The following is a 17,787-nucleotide window of genomic DNA, read 5'->3' as shown; positions in this document are numbered from 1 at the left end:
CTTTCCCTGCAGAGATGCCACCAAGCTGTCAGGAGCTGTCCCTCTGCGGGGGCAAAGCAGAGCTCTGAGTTGGGCTGAGCCAGACAGCCGGATGAGGAACCGACAGCTGGCCTCTGGCCTTCTGAAGCCGGCCCCGGGCTAATTGCAGGAGACAGAAAAGGCGGGAGCAAGTGGAGTTGCATGTTTGAAAAAAGAAAAACTAAAAAAGCAGTTAAGACGGAGGCCTAGGACGCCAGCCGGCCGTGCGGAAGCACACCGCGTGCAGGGCCAGCCTGCTGCCTGGGCGGAGGACCCGGCTTAGGGCGAGAGGGCTGAAATCCGAAATCCGCCCTGCTGGGTGAGTCACGCCCTGGGGAGAGGCTGCACCTGCGGGGGAGGGCGCGGTAGGGGCCCCCTCAGCAGTCACACGGCGTAGCCCTTATTTACGCACTCATTTATTTTAGGTGTTGGCCATAGGTGCATGTGCTCGCTGGAGAGAGGCAGAGACGGGCAAAGCGAGAAATCGCCTCCCACGGGGATGGCCACACCGCAATCCTTCCTCCTCCATTCTCCTGCCGGGACTTTGGGCACCCATGCATACATGCCCCGCACGGTTTTCTTTTCTCTTTTTCCTTTTTTGGAGAGGTTTTTGCTATAGGGCGCGTGTGCTCGCAGAGACAGAGAGAGAAAGAAAAAGTACTTCCCTCCCCCCAGGGAGGATGGCCACACCGCAGTCCCTTTTCCTCTGTTCTCCTCTTGGGATCTTGGGCACGCACGCACATGTGCCGGGCGTGAGTTTAAGCCTCTGGATCCGGGACTTGAACTGTGGTCGACTACATGGGAGTCCAGTGACATAGCCATTACGCCAACTGCTGGTCCCCAGGATGATTTTCAAACAGTTGAGTCTAGAACTCGAACCACGGTCAGCTATGTGGGATCCAACACCTTAGCCACCAGACACAGGGCCTTTAGAACAAAGGCTTACAAAGCACCATCTGCGGGTTCCGATTCTGTCCTGCCAGAGGGCAGGGCACCGTCCACACAGGCCGTGGTATAAGCGGTGCCTGTGGGGGGCAGAGGGGGGGGCCTCCTCCGCCTTCTACTGGCTCTTGGGCCTTGGACATGTCACTTGAACTGAGTCTTTCCCTGGTTCTCAATCCGAATTATAGGCATATTTAGCTGTAAGAGTTAAAGTCCTTGTAAATTTATATCATATAACTTTCAAAACATAACAATTTTGGGGACCAGCAGTTAGCATAATGGCTATGTCACTGGACTCCCATGTAGTTGACCACAGTTCACGTCCTGGACCCGGTGGCTTAAACTCACATGTGTGCATGTGCGTGCGTGCCCAAGATCCCGAGAGGAGAATGGAGGAGAAGGGATTGCGGCGTGGCCATCTCCCCTGGGGGGTGATTTCTTGTTTTCTGTCTCTCTGTCTCTCGCTGTCTTTCTGGCGAGCGCACACGCCCTATAGCAAAAAGCTCTCCAAAAAAAAAAATAAATAAATAAATAATAACAATTTTTATATTTACCTTCTAATTAAAATTTCAAAAATTTCACTGCACCTATTCCTCCTCCCTCCACCCAATTCCCCCATCAACGTGAGAATGGGGACGTGTAACTCTAGCAGGATTCGAAATCTTAACGAAAGCACTGAGTTCTAATTTTATATCGATGACACTTAAAAATCATAAAATAAGTCTCTGATATTTACAAAAACATATACGAATTTTAAAAACGGTTTGTGGAAAAATCTCTCTGACTCAAGAAGTTCTTCAATCTAGCTCTGATCGTGCCTCTAATTCGGAACGAGAAGCACATACTGGCAGCGTTACGATGCGAGGGAGGAGAATGAAGGATCCTTACAGGTCAAAACCTACTTAATGTTGCTTGTTTCAGTGTTGCTGTAGGGCCTGTGTGCTCACCAGAGAGAGACAGATTGTGAAAATGAGAAATCTCCAGGGGGACTGGCCATGCCTCAATCCCTTCTGCATCCTCCTGCCAGGATTTTGGGCACACACAAGCACCCAGCATGATCTTCAAGCATCTGGGTGGGGACTTGAACCATGCAATCAGCCACATGAGATCCAGCCACCTTAGCCTCCACACCTACTCCATTGTTACTCATTTAAAACCATACAGTACTGTAGGCCAACTCCTGGCCTGGTCGTTCAGGGAGCCCAATCCCACCAGATACAAACCCTAGACTGACAGCTTAAAGAACACCCCAGGATGGAAAAATGGAGAAGGGCTTGCAGGGAAACCATCCCCACTGGGGTCCTCACTTCCTCTCTCTTTTTCTTTCTTTGTCTTTCTCTGGTGAGCACAAAGACCCTCTGGCAAAATGTTTTTTTTAAAAATCATAGGGACCAGCAGTTAGCGTAATGGCTATGTCACTGGACTTCCATGTAGTCGACTGCGGTTCAAGTCCCAGACCCAGTGGCTTAAACTCATGCCGGGCGCGTGTGCGTTTGTGCCCAAGGTCCCGAGAGGAGAATGGAGGAGAAGGGATTGCGGCATGGCCATTCCTCCTGCGGGATGATTTCTCGCTTTCTGTCTCTCTGTCTCTCTGTCTGTCTGGCGAGCGCATGTGCCCTGTAGCAAAATACATACATACATAAATAAATAAATAAATAAATAAATAAATAAATCATACAATCCTGGGGCCAGCAGATGGCATAGCAGTTACATCACTGGACTCCCACATGGCTGACCATGGTTCGAGTCTGAGACCAGTGGCTTGAAAATTCTGCTAAGCACCTGTGCGTGCATGCCCAGGGTCCCCAGAGGGAGAATGGGGGAGGAAGGATTTCAGTGTAACCATCCGCGGAAGTGGGGGCATGGTGATTTCTCACTTTCCCTCCCACTGTCTCTGTCTCTCTCCCCAGCAAGTGCATGCACACCAAGGCAAAAACCTCTAACAACAACAACAACAAAAATCTATCATAGTGGGAACCAGCAGTTAGCCTAATGGCTATGTCGCTGGACTCCCACATAGTCGACCGCGGTTCGTGTCCCGGAGCCGGTGGCTTAAAACTCACGCCGGGCGCGTGTGCGTGCGTGCCCAAGATCCCGAAAGGAGAATGGAGGAGAAGGGATTGTGGTGTGACCATCCCCCCTGGGGGGTGATTTCTCGCTTTCTGTCTCTCTGTCTCTCTCTCTGGCGAGCGCACGCGCCCTACAGTGAAAATCTCTCAAAAAAAAAATCTATCATACTTACTACATAAACTGTATTTACTAAAAACTGCCCTTTCAATTGTAGTAACGCTCTACGCTAAGATTCATGTTCTCTCAGGAACCAGCAGTTAGGGTAATGGCTATGTCGCTGGACTCCCACGTAGTAGACCGCGGGTCGCGTCCCGGACCCGGTGGCTTAAAACTCACGCCGGGCGCGTGTGCGTGTGTGCCCAAGATCCCGAGAGGAGAATGGAGGAGAAGAGATTGCGGCGTGACCATCCCCTCTGGGGGGTGATTTCTCGCTTTCTGTCTCTCTGTCTCTCTCTGTCTGACTGGCGAGGGCACGCGCCCTATAGCGAAAACCTCTAAAAAAAAAAAAAAATTCATGCTCTCTCAATCCTGATTTTACAGTGAATAGATGAAAGCTTTTAAAAACGCTACCTGTGCTAGGATTCATCTTGAAGAACTCCCTGTCAGACAGGAGGAAATACGACAGCCTGCCGTTCCTCCCAGAGTCGGTGTCCAGAGCTGTCACCCTGGCGATCACCCCTCGGGGCACCGAGCTCTCCTGGACTTTCAGAAACAAGGCGTCTTGCAAGAAGGCGGGGGCGTTGTCGTTGTCGTCCAGGACGCGGACGATGACCGAGGCGCTCGCGTTCCGCGCAGGCCCGTCCTCCGGGGTCCAGGCCAGCACCTTCAGGCTGTAGGTCTGCACGGCCTCGTAGTCCAGCTGCCGCCGCAGGTACACCCAGCCGGTGTCGGCGCGGATGCCGAAGGCCGCGGAGGCCCTGCCCGGCTGCAGCGCGTACCGAGGCGGTGGTGCAGGGCGCCGGGGGCCCAACGGGGAGGCCTGCGTTTGCAGAACCAGCGTCCTGGGCGGGAGGGACTCGCTCACGTCCACTCGGTAGAGCAGATGGTCGAAAGTCAGGGGTGGACTTCGTTCCTGTGCCTCCACGACTACGGTCAGCACCATCCGGGATGCCCGCGGGGGGACGCCAAGGTCCTGGGCCAGCAGCGTGAGCACGTGCCTCTGCGGCAGGTGGCCCGCCAGGCTGCAGTTGAGGGACAGCACCCCCAGCTCCGGGTGCACCGTGAAGCAGCCGGCGCTGGGGCCTGCCAAGGCGTACCGCACGCACCCATTGGGCCCGCTGTCCCTGTCTTCGGCATGTGCCAGGTACAGGGCTGCACCCAGCCGGGTAGCCGCGGAGACCCAGATCTCATCCGAGGCCGTGAGGAACGCTGGGGCATTGTCGTTGACATCCAGGACAGTGACGTTAACCTCCGCGCTGCTGTAGGCCGGGGCGCCACCCAGCTGTGCCTCCACGGTGAGCACCGCAGCGGGCATGGCCTCGTGGTCCAGGGGCTGCCGCGTGCGGATGGTGCCCAGCCAGGGGTGGATGGAGAACATCCCGTCCAGGTCGCCAGAAGAAATTCTGTAATGCACAGGTTCGGAGGAATCTGGAAAGGAGAGGACAGACATCCCTCTATGCCAGGAGTAGGTACCCGCTAGGAACAATGAATGCTGCGAGTATTGATAGAGACCTGCGGAGAATGCTGCCCTGTGTCAGTCCTTCCTCAGCTCTGCAAAGCCTGCTGGAAAACAGCTCCCCCACTTAAGGTGCTTTTTTGTTCTTTATGTTGGGGGGGGGGAGAGGATTTTACTATAGGGCGTGTGCACTCGCCAGAAAGACAGAGAGACAGAAAGCGAGAAATCACCCCCCAGGGGGAATGGCCACACCGCAATCCCTTCTCCTCCATTCTCCTCTCTGGATCTTGAGCATGCACGCACACACACCTGGCGTGAGTTCAGGCCACCGGGTCCGGGACTAGAACCACGGTCAATTTAAATGTCTCTGAAAGAGAGGCATTGTACATCCCTACTCAATATATACCACACAGAGAGCAACTGTGGATACTAGAGACGGTGTGGGACGAGACAGGGCAATGGGGGTGCAGCGATACGGCCGTTACGCCAACTGCTGGTCCCCCATTTAAGGTGTTTTAATGGACAAAGGGACATCCGTGGACAAAGAGCAAGCCCTGCGTCCCTACTTCCTTCAATGTCCCCGCGCAAGGTAAGAGGGAGAGATGTTCAGAAAGTCATTCGGATGCCATCTTACACGCTGGCAGGCTGGGGTCAGTCTCTGCCACAGTTCTCTTTGGTATCTACCCATGAAGGCAAAGCCTCCAGAGAAGTCAAGGGATGGTGGGAAACAGGCACAGGCCAGGGCCTGGAGAAGGATGAATGCTTGGGGAGTAATTCACTTCCGGGAATTTACCCTGCAGAGATTCCTCTACCGGCGTGAAAGTCGTACAAAGGCATTTGCTCAGGTGGTGTTTGGATTAGTAAGATCATTCACACTGATACCCATTCCTATCGGTACCAACAGGGGAATGTGTATACAGAACAGACGGAAATGTTGAAATTCTATACCGTTTTTAAAATGAGACAAAACGATGTGGAAAACTGTTCATTATATCCTATGCATGGAAAAAAAAGCTAATTGTACAACAATGACAGTAGGGTGCATTTCTGTAAAAATATTTTAAGTGTATGTATGTTTTGGTGAGGAGTTCTACACTTTCTACAAGATATTAATCATTATTCCGTATTGTTTTAAGCTTTCTTTTTATATATCTGTTTCTTTTGTGGTCAGAAAAGTCATTATAGGATGGGCAGAAACAATGTTGAAAGAACAAAGAGGAAGCCACAGGTCGAGCCATCTCCGTCCTGCCTGGAGAGACGGAAACACAGCCCAGGGAAACACAGGGAACAGTCTGAAATAAATACTTACTCAAGGGCTCTCTCGCTTTCACGGTTCCAACAAGACTGTCCTCGGGCACATCTTCATAAACCAAGAAAGTATACTTGGGCCTTTCAAATTCAGCCGGCGCCAGAGATGTCTGGAGAATATGGACAGTGACATCGGCCTTCGTGACAGCCGGGAGCCCACCACCATCTCGAGCACTGACCACCAACACAAAGCTGGTAGGCTCTAAATGACTAAGACTCGACGTTAGGTAAATAATTCCTGGGTGGAGGAGAGAAAGGTAATCAACAGATAGCATGTTATAAAGACCGATGAGCAACAGTAACACCTCATCCGTTGTCTGCTCTGGTGTGTAATTTCATGTGTTGGCCTGACTGGCCCTAGGGTGTCCAGATATTTGGGCAAACAATATTTGAGGTGTCTTAAAGTAAGATTGGCACTTAAATCTGGAGACTGAATCCATTCATCTGCTCTTGGACATTTGGGTTGATTCCATGTCTTAAGTGTGGCACATATGTGCTATGGAATACCACTGACTCATAAAGAAACAATGAAACCCTGGCATGTGATAGAAAGTGGACAAATATGAAAGATGTAATGCTAAATGAAGTAAGCCAGACTATGAAAGAGAGGCATTGTATATCCCTACTCAATATATACCGAATGCCTGCACTGTATGGCAGAGACTAGAAAACTGGATGGTAGAAAAGCATGGAGAGCCACCGTGGGTACTAGACAGTGTGGGAGGAGGCAGGGCAGTGGGGGAGCAAGAGGGAGGGAATCAAGAGGAAAAAGATGGATACAAAAATGGAAAATTATCTGATGAAGACCACGTGAAGAGGAGCATCTTTCACTGGACCAATATGCGGTGTACAGTGTATTCATGCTGGGAGCACCATTTCATACACTGTAAAGATAGACAATGACTAAATGTGAATAAGTAGAAATCTGTACAATGAATAAGGCAGCTTGCCCTCCCTAATGTAGGTGAGTCTCAACCAATCAGTTGAAGGCCTAAATAGAACAAATCATTAACACCCTTCTGAGTAAGACAGCATGCAGCCTGCCTGACTGCTTTCAAACTGGAACATTGGGTTCGTCCAGTTGGTTGGTTTTCCTGCCTTTCAATTCGAATGGAAACACTGGCTCTTCCTGGGTGTAGAGCCTGCTGGTCTGCACACAGTGGGCCTCTTGGTTCTAAGGCCTTTGTATTCAGACTGGACCTTCACCCTCAGCTTGCCTGGGCTCAGCTTCTTTATTTATTTTTTTTATTTGTTTATTTTTTTGGGGGAGAGGTTTTCGCTATAGGGTGCGTGCGCTCGCAAGACAGACAGAGAGAGACATAGAGACAGAAAGTGGGAAATCACCCCCCAGGGGCGATGGTCACGCTGCAATCCCTTCTCCTCCCCCTCCTCTCGGGATCTTGGGCACGCACACACATGTACCCGGCGTGAGTTTTAAGCCACTGGGTCCAGGATGCAAACCGTGGTCGACTATGTGGGAGTCCAGGGACAGAGCCATTACACTAACTGCTGGTCCCCCCGGGGCTCAGCTTCTGACACACTCTGCAGATCTTGGAAGTTGCAGGCCGCTGTGAAATATGTGACCAGACTCTCTATACACAATCTCTTCATACACGTGCACGCGTGCGCACACACACACACACACACACACACACACACACACATACAATGGGTTATGTTTTGCTGGAGAATCCCAATGAACACAACTATTTTCTAACCAAAGGACTTGTGCACATTTGCAAAATGAAGACTTGTGCGTATCTGCAAATTCTGTCATGTAAACAATCTTCTCTTAGAGCTTAAATGTTGGACATCCTGGAAGAATACCAATTCACCAGAAAGACGTAAATTGTGCTAGGGCTTTCCACCAAATCGTCAGCCTGGGATGAAGAAATAACCGAGCATGAACCAAAGTGAACATGTTCCCAGATACATCTGATGATTACAAAGCAGAGTGTCAACACTCCTTATTGGGGCACACGCAATACTGATGTAACTCAAGAGTATTGCACCAGCTTTGGGCGGCCATATTAAAATTTGGGCTCATAGCAATTTGGTGGTCTACAAGAGCTCTCAGTACTTCCATAAATCTCTAAGCCATAACCTTCCCATTTGTTATTGATGTATTTTTCATTGTTGTTATTGTTATTATTGTCAAAGAGCATACACACTCACCAAAAAGAGAGAGAGAAAGCACCTCTCAATGGAACATGGCCGTGTTGCAATCCTTCTTCCTTTATTGGTCTATCCAGTCAGGATTTGGGAGACACACACACACACACACACACACACACACACGTGCATGCTTTTCAAGCCACCAGGGCTAGGATTTGAACCATAGTCAGTCATGTGGGATCTGGCTCCCTAAACTGCTGTGCTGTGGGGTGAGTCCATTGCTGTAGTTTTCTCAAAAAAAGCTATTCATTATTCATATAGATGCTTAATTGAAAAATAAAACTTGAATACTACAAAAAGTGTTTATAGAATAAAATGAAAAGTCCTTTCACTCCCAATCATCCCTACTCCCTCCATGTGTGTTCCTCCAGAGTTAACTCCGTTCCAAGTGTACAGGCATTTTTGAAGATTTCACTTTGCTCCCTTGGTGATTATGGCAATGTAAAAGAAAATCACATCTGGGAACTAACAGTTGGCGTAATGGCTATGTCGCTGGACTCCCATGTAGTTGACACAGTTCGAGTCCCAGACCCCGTGGCTTAAACTCATGCTGGCCATGTGTGTGTGTGTGTGTGTATGTGTGCGTGCCCAAGATCCTGAGAGGAGGATGGAGGAGAAGGGATTGTGGTGTGGCCATCCCGCCTGGGGGTTGAATTCTAGCTTTCTGTCTCTCTCTCTGTTTGTCTTGCAAGCACACGTGCCCTATAGCAAAAATCTCTCCAAAAAAACCCCCAAAAATTCCACATCTGCCTCAACCAGAAACAACTCGGCCTTCCTACCTGCAGACTTACGCCTCTCAACTCAGGCATTTTTCATAGTTGTATTAGTGGCATCTTCTTGATATCCAAATCTAGACAGTTCAGTGACCCCCTCCCCAGGTTTTCAAGGTCAACTTCAGAAGGCTCATCGTCAAATACCGGGTCGTCCGTAAGCTGGCCCTTCTCCACCTCTGCAGTCCCCTCTCATGACTCTCCACCCAGTCTGATCAGTGCCCGGCAAAGTGAACCCACTACTGGTCATTTCCAGAGTACCCCTTCTCCTTGTCCAGTCAGATTGCTGCAGCCTCTTTCAGAGCAGCTTCATCTTCTTTGGCTCGATGACCTCTAGTCATGTTTTGTTTTGTTTTGTTTTTTAAATTCTTTATTTACTTCTTTTAGTTTGACCAGAGAAGGACACAGTGAAAGACAGAGAGAGAGAAAGGGAAAGTGAGAAAGCAAGCTGCCAGGTCTAGGACTTGAACCATGGTCAGCCATGTGGGAGTCCAGCGCCCTTAACCACCACGCCACCTGCCGGCCCCAGCCTCTAGCCGTGTTGTAAAGCACAGCTCGGGTCTCTCCTGGTGTGGACGGTCTTCTCCACTCTCCTCCTAGCTCTGGATACCACTGTGCTGAGTGCCCACGACCTCAGCGCCCAAGTCTACTACAAACCTCACGTACTGTATTTTAACTATTCAGCCCTTGTTTTCTTATCATTCATTCATTTCTTCATTAATTTACTTGATGATCTATAAATAAAATCAAAGACCACATTGTGAATCCCAGGGCCTTGAGAGGCTGAGGCAGGAGGATCATGAGCTCGAGGCCGGCCTGGGCAACACCGTGAGACCCTGCCTCAGACCAAGACCGGGCACGATGGCGTGTTATCCTCCCTGCAACCTCGGCAGGGAGGGTGAGGCAGGAGACTGAGACAACAGAACCCTGTCTTAAAAAAAAAGGACATTTTGAAAATATATAAACAAAAGTTTAATATCCATAATCAGTAGAGACATCTATAACCAAGATAAAAATACAAGTAAACCGGAATTTAAGGTAGCGGTAGATAAGCACAGAGAGTTTAGATTAAAGACGGAATTACATGTTGGGCTGACTCCAGAGCACTGTGATTCAATCGCTGTGCTTTCAGAGCCAGGCCTCACGGGCCGACGGCTGGATTCCCGGCCCTGGGTGGCTTCAGAAATGTGCCAGAGGCTTGTGCAGGCACACATGCCCAGATCCCGACAGGACGGGGGGACAGGACGAAAAGGGCTGCAGCGCGGTCACGCCACACAGAGGTTCTCTCGCTTCCTCCCTTCTAGTGAGAGTACACACGTGCCCTCTGACAATAAAAAACACGAATAACTGAATGCTAATAAATATAATACTCCAAACTCAGGAATAATAATGGCAAGGCGAGCTTTTTTCATCTCTTGTTTTTACCTGTAATGTTTGCTGAAATATTAAAGTGATAATACTCAAGGTTAATAAAGGATACAGTATTGGGACCAGCAGATGGCGTAATGGCTGTCGCTGGACTCCCATGTAGTCGACTATGGTTCAAGTCCCAGACCCGGTGGCTTAAACTCATGCCAGACACGTGTGCGTGTGTGCCCAAGATCCCGAGAGGGAGGAGAAGGGATTGCAGCATGACCATCTTCCCTAGGGGGTGATTTCTCGCTTTCTGTCTCTCTGTCACTCTGTCTTACTGATGAGCACACACACCCTATAGCAAAAACTTCTCAAAAAAAAAAAAAAAAAAAACGTTAGTAGTGAGGACCAGCAGATGGCAGAATGGTTACGTTGCTGGACTCCCATGTAGTTTGCAGTTTGAGTCCTCGACCCAGTAGCTTAAAACTTGCACTGGGCACGTGTGCATGCTTGCCCAAAATCTTGAGAGGGGAATTGAAGAGGAGGAATTGGGGCATGGCCAACCCCCTGAGAAGTGATTTTTTCACTTTCTTTCTGTCTCTCTGGCAAGCACACATACCCTATAGCAAAAATCTCTCAAAAAAAAAAAAAAAGGTTAACAGTGTGTGTATTAGCCGGTATCTTTCAAGAAAAAAATCAACAGGATAGATGGATAGACAGATAGGTGGGAAGCAGGTAGGTAGACAGATATGAAAGACTATAGATATACAGAGAGAAATCAATATAAAATTTATTGTATAGGGACCAGCAGTTAGCGTAATGGCTATGTCGCTGGACTCCCATGTAGTCGACCGTGGTTCGAGTCTCAGACCCGGCGGCTTAAACTCACGCCGGGCGCATGTGCGTGCGTGCCCAAGATCCTGAGAGGAGAATGGAGGAGAAGGGATTGTGGTGTGGCCATCCCCCCTGGGGGGTGATTTCCTGCTTTCTGTCTCTCTGTCTCTGTCTGTCTGTCTGGCGAGCACATGCGCCCAATAGCAAAAACCTCTCAAAAAAAAATTATTGTATAAAAACGTAAATTATATAAGACTTACTATAAGGAATTGGCTAAGATTATGGAGGCCGAGAAGCCCTGTGACCTCCACGTGCAAACTGAAAACCCAGGGAAGCCGGGGCTGCAGTTAGAGGGTGTGGAAGCCCCAGGCAGCAGTGCAGGACCCAGGAGTGCTGCTGACAGCGAACATCCTACTCAAGTTGCCACACCGAGGCCAAATTCAACCTCCTGCCACCCTTCCTTTCTCTTCAGTGAATTAGATAATGACACCCACAATGCAGAGGGCCATCTGCCTCACTCAGTCCACCAAATCCAATGCCGGTCTCCTCTGGACGCACACAGGGACGGTGCTGACCTGCGAGCTGGGTGTCCTATGGACCTGTCAAGTTAACCTATACAACTAACTACACTGATGACACATTTGAAATACCCGGATGTAGCTCTAGTTAATGCGAGAGAAAAAGTCATGAGATCTTGCTAAGCGAGACTGTTAGAGTCAGAAGCCTGTAAAGTATGTCTGTTGCCGCACTGTCAATGACCTCTGTATCTAACACACATATAAAACTCACTTACACACTCTGCGTGTGCACACACACAAACATGCACGCTGGAAACGTGGCAGGGTGTGAACAACTGTCAAGGACCGTCACTTTTGTGGGCTGAGATTATGGGACGGCTCACTGGCTACTTCTTACATCCTTCAGCTATAAATATTTACGGGTGAGGGTCAGCAGAGGATGTAGAGGTTACGTCACTGGACTCCCGTCACCGGCTGAACCATGGCTGACCACGGCTAGAGTCCCAGACCCGGTAGCTTGAAAATCACACCAGGCGCGTGTGTGTGCGTGCCCAAAATCCCAGGAGGAGAATGGAGGAGAAGGGGCTGTGGCATGGCTATCCCCCCCCCGGGGTGATTTCTCACTTTCCCTCTCACTGTCTATCTCTATGGCAAGTCCACGTGCCCTAATGCCAAAACCTCTGAAAAAAAAAAATTAACAGTGAACATATGTTAACCTTATAGCTAGAAAGTACACATAAAAAGAATAGATATATTCAAAAAGGGAAGTTGTCGTTGTTTTTGATACAAGGTGTGTGCGCTCACTGGAGACAGAGACAGAGAAATCAGCTCCCAGAAGGAATGCTGGCCACAGCGCAATCCCTCCCCTCTACTCAGGAGTTTGGGCATGCATGTACACAAGCCCAGCATGTTTTCCAAGCCACTAGGTCCAGGACTTGAACCAAGCAGTTAGCCATGTGGGACGCAGCTGCCTTAACCACCATGCCATCAGCTAGCCCAGAAGAATACTGGTAGCCTCAAAATAGAATAAAGAAAATATACACGTTTTAATTTAGAACCATTTTTCATCATACGTTTATATGGAAAACAAGTTGCAAGTTGTTTTTTTAACAACAAAAATATTATATACTCTTTATATGAGAGAGTTCTTTAAAATGTTCATGGACTATGCATAGTATGAAAAAACCAGGCATGGATTTCAACATTTTCCAAATAAATTCATACTAAGATCTCATTTTCCATGAACTTTTTTTTTTTTGAGAGGTTTTTTGCTATAGGGCGCGTGCGCTCGCCAGACAGACAGAGAAAGACAGAGAGATAGAAAGCGAGAGATCACCCCCCAGGGAGGATGGCCACACCGCAATCCCTTCTCCTCAATTCTCCTCTCGGGATCTTGGGCACGCATGCACACGCGCCCGGCTTGAGTTTAAGCCACCGGGTCCGGGACTCGAACTGCAGTCGACTATGTGGGAGTCCAGTGACATAGCCATTACGCTAACTGCTGGTCCCAAAATTATTTATTTATTTGACTCCATTTGTTATTATTATTTTTAATTTGCCCAGAGAGAGAGAGAAAGGGAAAGGGAGAAAACAAGCCTTCAGGCCCAGGATTTGAACCGCAGTTGACCATTTGGGAATCCAGTGCCTTTAACCACCACACCATCCACTGGCCCCTCCATGAACTTTCTGAAGTCCCTGAATGTATGCATGCCAACTTTCTTTATAGTTATGAAGGAAATTTCTATACTAAATAGGAATTTACATTGGACATTAAAACATGTGTCTTTTAAAATAATCGTGTTAAGATACTTATCTAAAAATGGGATTCTTAAAGCTTGAGTGGTAAATTTGACTGGAAATCCTAGAACCAGAAAATGAAGACATGTAAGAGAGCTCTGTTCCACCACATGAGTCCCTGGAGTTGGGATAAACATGCTCCACACAAATTGTCTCCATAAAATTGAACATGAAAAATAATGTTTCAGATACTCAAATTACTAGCAAAATGCACCACCATATGTAGGAAGTTGTAAAAGTCTAATCAAATTAAGATCTGTCCTTTATTTACTTTGCTATTTTTTTTTTTTTTTGGAGAGGTTTTTGCTATAGGGCGTGGGCGCTCACCAGAAAGACAAACAGAGACAGAGAGACAGAAAGTGAGAAATCACCCCCCAGGGGGGATGGCCATGCTGCAATCCCTTCTCCTCCATTCTCCTCTCGGGATCTTGGGCACGCACGTACATGCACCCGGCATGAGTTTAAGTCACCGGGTCTGAGACTCAAACCGCGGTCGACTACATGAGAGTCCAGTGACATAGCCATTACACTAACTGCTGGTCCTTATTTTGCTATTTTAAAACATTCTCTCTGGTAAAATCATCTAGCATTTAATGATCTTCCCTCCAAATACCCAAACTGGCATTTTTAGTTCTTTTTTTTTTATAAGAATTATTTTATTTAACTTTACTTACTTATTTATTTTTAATTTTACTAGAGAAGAACAGAGCGAGAATGAGAGAGAAAGAGGGAAAGTGAGAAAGCAAGCCACCATGCCTGGGACTTGAACTACGGTCAGTCATGTGGGAGTCCAATGCCCTTAACCACCATGCCACCTGCCGGCCCCCTTGAGTTGAGATATTATATACCATCAGTAAAGTCTGGAGTCCGGGTGATTTGACAATGATAAGCAAGGAGCAACATGTAACATATATGACATTTTCATTATTTCACCCTTGATAAGACCTAGATGTTATTCCATGTAGCAAAACCGAGTTTCTTGTTATCTGTGAACACAATTTTACCTGTGAATGTCCCTATCACTTGTCAGATAGCAGATTTTCAATAAATTTGAAGGAAAGACAAAAGAGGAAGGAAGATACCGCACCCAACACAGTTACATGGGTATAACGTCATCAAGAAACTTCGCCCTTGGGACCAGCAGTTAGCGTAATGGCTATGTCGCTGGACTCCCATGTAGTCGACCGCGGTTCGAGTCCCAGACCCGGTGGCTTAAACTCACGCCGGGCACATGTGTGTGTGTGCCCAAGATCCCGAGAGGAGGATGGAGGAGAAGGGACTGAGCCATAGCCATCCCCCCAGGAGGTGATTTCTCGCTTTCTGTCTCTGTCTCTTTCTGGCGAGCGCAAGCGCCCTATAGCAAAAACCTCTCCAAAAAAAAAAGAAGCTTCGCCCTATGAAATGCACATGGACTCTCCACCAGGCTACGTATAATGCTCACCCAGCTGTGAAGCAAGAACAGCAGGTGGAGGCGAGCAGACTAAGCAATCAACACTTAACGCAGGGATTTAACTTAGAATCTTACATGCAGCAGTCGTTGAAAGAAAGGAGTTTATGTGGTTAGGGAACCTATTTCCCAAAGGCAAGTGCCTCATTTAAATGGAAAAACAACAACAAAAAGTTTTCAAACCTTTTTAAAACAAACAATGCCAAGGCCAGCAGGTAGCTGACTCCCACATGGTCAACCATGGTTCAAGTCCCAGACTCAGTGGACTGAAAATCATGCTGGGAGCACGTGTGTGCACGCCTAGAATTCCCGAGGGGAGAATGGAGGTGAAGGGATTGCGGCATGACCATCCCCCCTGGGGGGTGATTTCTCGCTTTCTATCTCTCTGTCTCTCTGTCTTTATGGCGAGTGCATGCGCCCTATAGCAAAAACCTCTAAAAAAAAAAAAAAAGAAAAAGAAAAAAAAAAGGTACCTAAGTATATAATTGCAAGTGGAAAATAGGGGACAGAAATCAGGTATTGGCAGTTTTCCATTTTCATTTGTGCGTGGATTTTTAATATACATGCGGGGACGTACAGCATTAATGCAAGTCAAAACGTTTCGGTGAACAAGTTTCAGCAGTTGAACTTTATAACGATTATAAATAAGCCTGGTAAATTTTTCTGGACAATGCCAGCATTTGGATTTTTTTAAAAACAAGTAAATTTCTTATTGATGGAAAAAAAGAAGAAAAAGAAAAAGAAAATGCCTGTTATACCCTCACGGAAGTCTTATGAGTCTCTGCAGGGTAGGGGTCCCCACTCTCCTGGCCACAGGCTGGTGCGGTTTCTTATATTTACAGCATAATAATAACTAAAACAAAGTGCACAGTAAGGGTCATGCCCTTAAATCATTCCCAAACCATCCCCAGTCACTCCCCCACCTGTGGAAAAACTGTTTTCCATAAAGCTGGCCCATGGTGCCAAGAATGTGGGGGGCTGCTGCTCTTGGGGAATTTGCCACTCATGTATACGCGTATACACAGATGCATACACACATATGTTCACATACCGGGTCGTCAGGAAAGTCACGACACATTTTCGCATAGAAAAATATGTCGTGACTTTCCAGATGACCTAATAAGATATTTGTCTACACACACGTGTGGTTATATGCTGCTATATGGGGCCGGCAGGTGGCATGGTGGATAAGGGTGCTGGACTCCCACATGGCTGACCACTGTTCGGGTCTCGGAACTGGTGGCTTGCTTCCTCACTTTCCCTCTCTCTCTCTCTTTCTCTATGTGTGTGTGTGTGTTTCTGGTCACATCAAAATAAATAAATAAATCAAATTAATGAATCAATAAAATTAAATAAATAATTCTTTTAAAAAAATTAATAAATAAATAAATATGCTGCTATAGCCAACACGGCTGGGTCAGGATGGGAGAGTTAACACTGTGTACACGAGAAAGCGGCTCATCAACTGCCCAGCTCTAAGTAGTTATTCCTTCTTCTTTCATTTTCTTCTTGCCAGAGGGAGTATGCACTCAACAGAAAGAGACAGAGACGGGAAGAAAGCATCCCTCATTGGGGCCCAATCCTGCTGCAATCCTTTCTCCTCCATCTTGCCCTCCATTCAGGATTTGGGGCATGCACGCACCTACACCCAGCTTGTTTTTCAAGTCCCAGGTCCAGGGCTTGAACCACATTGTCAGTCATGTGAGATCCAGCTCCCTTAACCTCTAGGCTATGGAGCAGCCCTCTAAGTTAATGTTTCCCTAACTTCAGGAACGCCTCTGATTTCTGTGTATGTCCACAGAAGAATCACTTCCACCTGCCATGGTTTCACTGTCCCCATCTATAAGTTCCGATGATGAGAATCTCCTTGAGTTATTGAGTCGTCAGAAAAGTCATGATATTTTTCTATGTTTCTTTCTTTTTTCTTTTTTTGGAGAGGTTTTTCGCTATAGGGCGCGTGCGCTCGCCAGACAGACAGAGAGATACAGAGAGACAGAAAGTGAGAAATCGCCCCCCAGGGGGGATAGCCACGCTGCAATCCCTTCTCCTCCATTCTCCTCTCGGGAACTTGGGCACACACGCACACGCGCCCAGCGTGAGTTTTAAGCCACCGGGTCCGGGATGCAAACCGCGGTCGACTACGTGGGAGTCCAGCGACATAGCCATTACGCTAACTGCTGGTCCCTATGTTTTTTTCTTGACACAAAAATGAGTCATGACTTTTCCGACAACCCAATAGTTCTTGTCTTTTAAATTCTTAAATTGTAGTTTTTTAATTTTTTATCGTTATATAAAAGCACCCAAAGGAAATGGGCACAACTGGCACATGCCCTGTGTTTGAACTTGAAAGGCTTCGCCACGCGGGTGTAAAATAGTCCAGGACTTAGACCCAAGTGGGGCTGCGAGGTCACTTGTTAGTAAATTGGCAAACACGTGCGTCCGATTTCTTTTGTTTCTTTAAAATTCTGGGTCCTTGGGAAAGTCGTGCACTTCATCTCCTCCCACAGGCCTCTGAATTCTCAAGTGAAACCCGCAACTCCACCCAGGGGCACCTGTTCTCCAGAAACCAGGAGGCCTTTGTAATATCAAGTTCCAACAGGAGCGCAGGTTGGTTGATGAGCATCAGGTAAACGGTACAGAGAGATTGTGGGTTATCTTCTCCCGCACACCTCGGAATGCTCAGAATTAACTCCAAGAAATTAAGAAGAAATGTACAATCCATCAGGTGACCGGAAACCATCAGAGAGGTGCAAGAAATATGAGAAGCCAAGAAAATATATCTCCCCCAAGGGAAAAGAGCAGCCCTTCACCATCCATGCAATGGAACTCATATAAATGTCAGGTAAAGCATTCAGAAAATTCAGAGTGGCAAAACTAATAAAGATGCAAGAGAAGAGAGACAACAAACTCTAGAAGGCACAAGAAAAAAGAGATAACAAG

The 17,787-nt window shown here is 47.7% G+C and overlaps 1 protein-coding gene across 1 annotated transcript in view; it reads right to left on the bottom strand.

Moving 5' to 3' along the window:
* The window catches only part of DCHS2 (dachsous cadherin-related 2), a 298,657-nt gene that overhangs the window by 97,707 nt on the left and 183,163 nt on the right, over window positions 1-17,787 (bottom strand). Inside the window, 2 exon segments of the mRNA XM_027769135.1 lie at window positions 3,601-4,617; window positions 5,955-6,191. Coding sequence (XP_027624936.1) covers window positions 3,601-4,617; window positions 5,955-6,191 — 1,254 coding nt within the window.

Source organism: Tupaia chinensis, unplaced genomic scaffold (genome assembly GCF_000334495.1).
Source record: "Tupaia chinensis unplaced genomic scaffold, TupChi_1.0 Scaffold148680_1, whole genome shotgun sequence".
NCBI classification, from domain to species: domain Eukaryota; kingdom Metazoa; phylum Chordata; class Mammalia; order Scandentia; family Tupaiidae; genus Tupaia; species Tupaia belangeri.
Note: the sequence above shows the minus strand (reverse complement) of the source record. Positions and strands in the feature narration are given on the sequence as shown.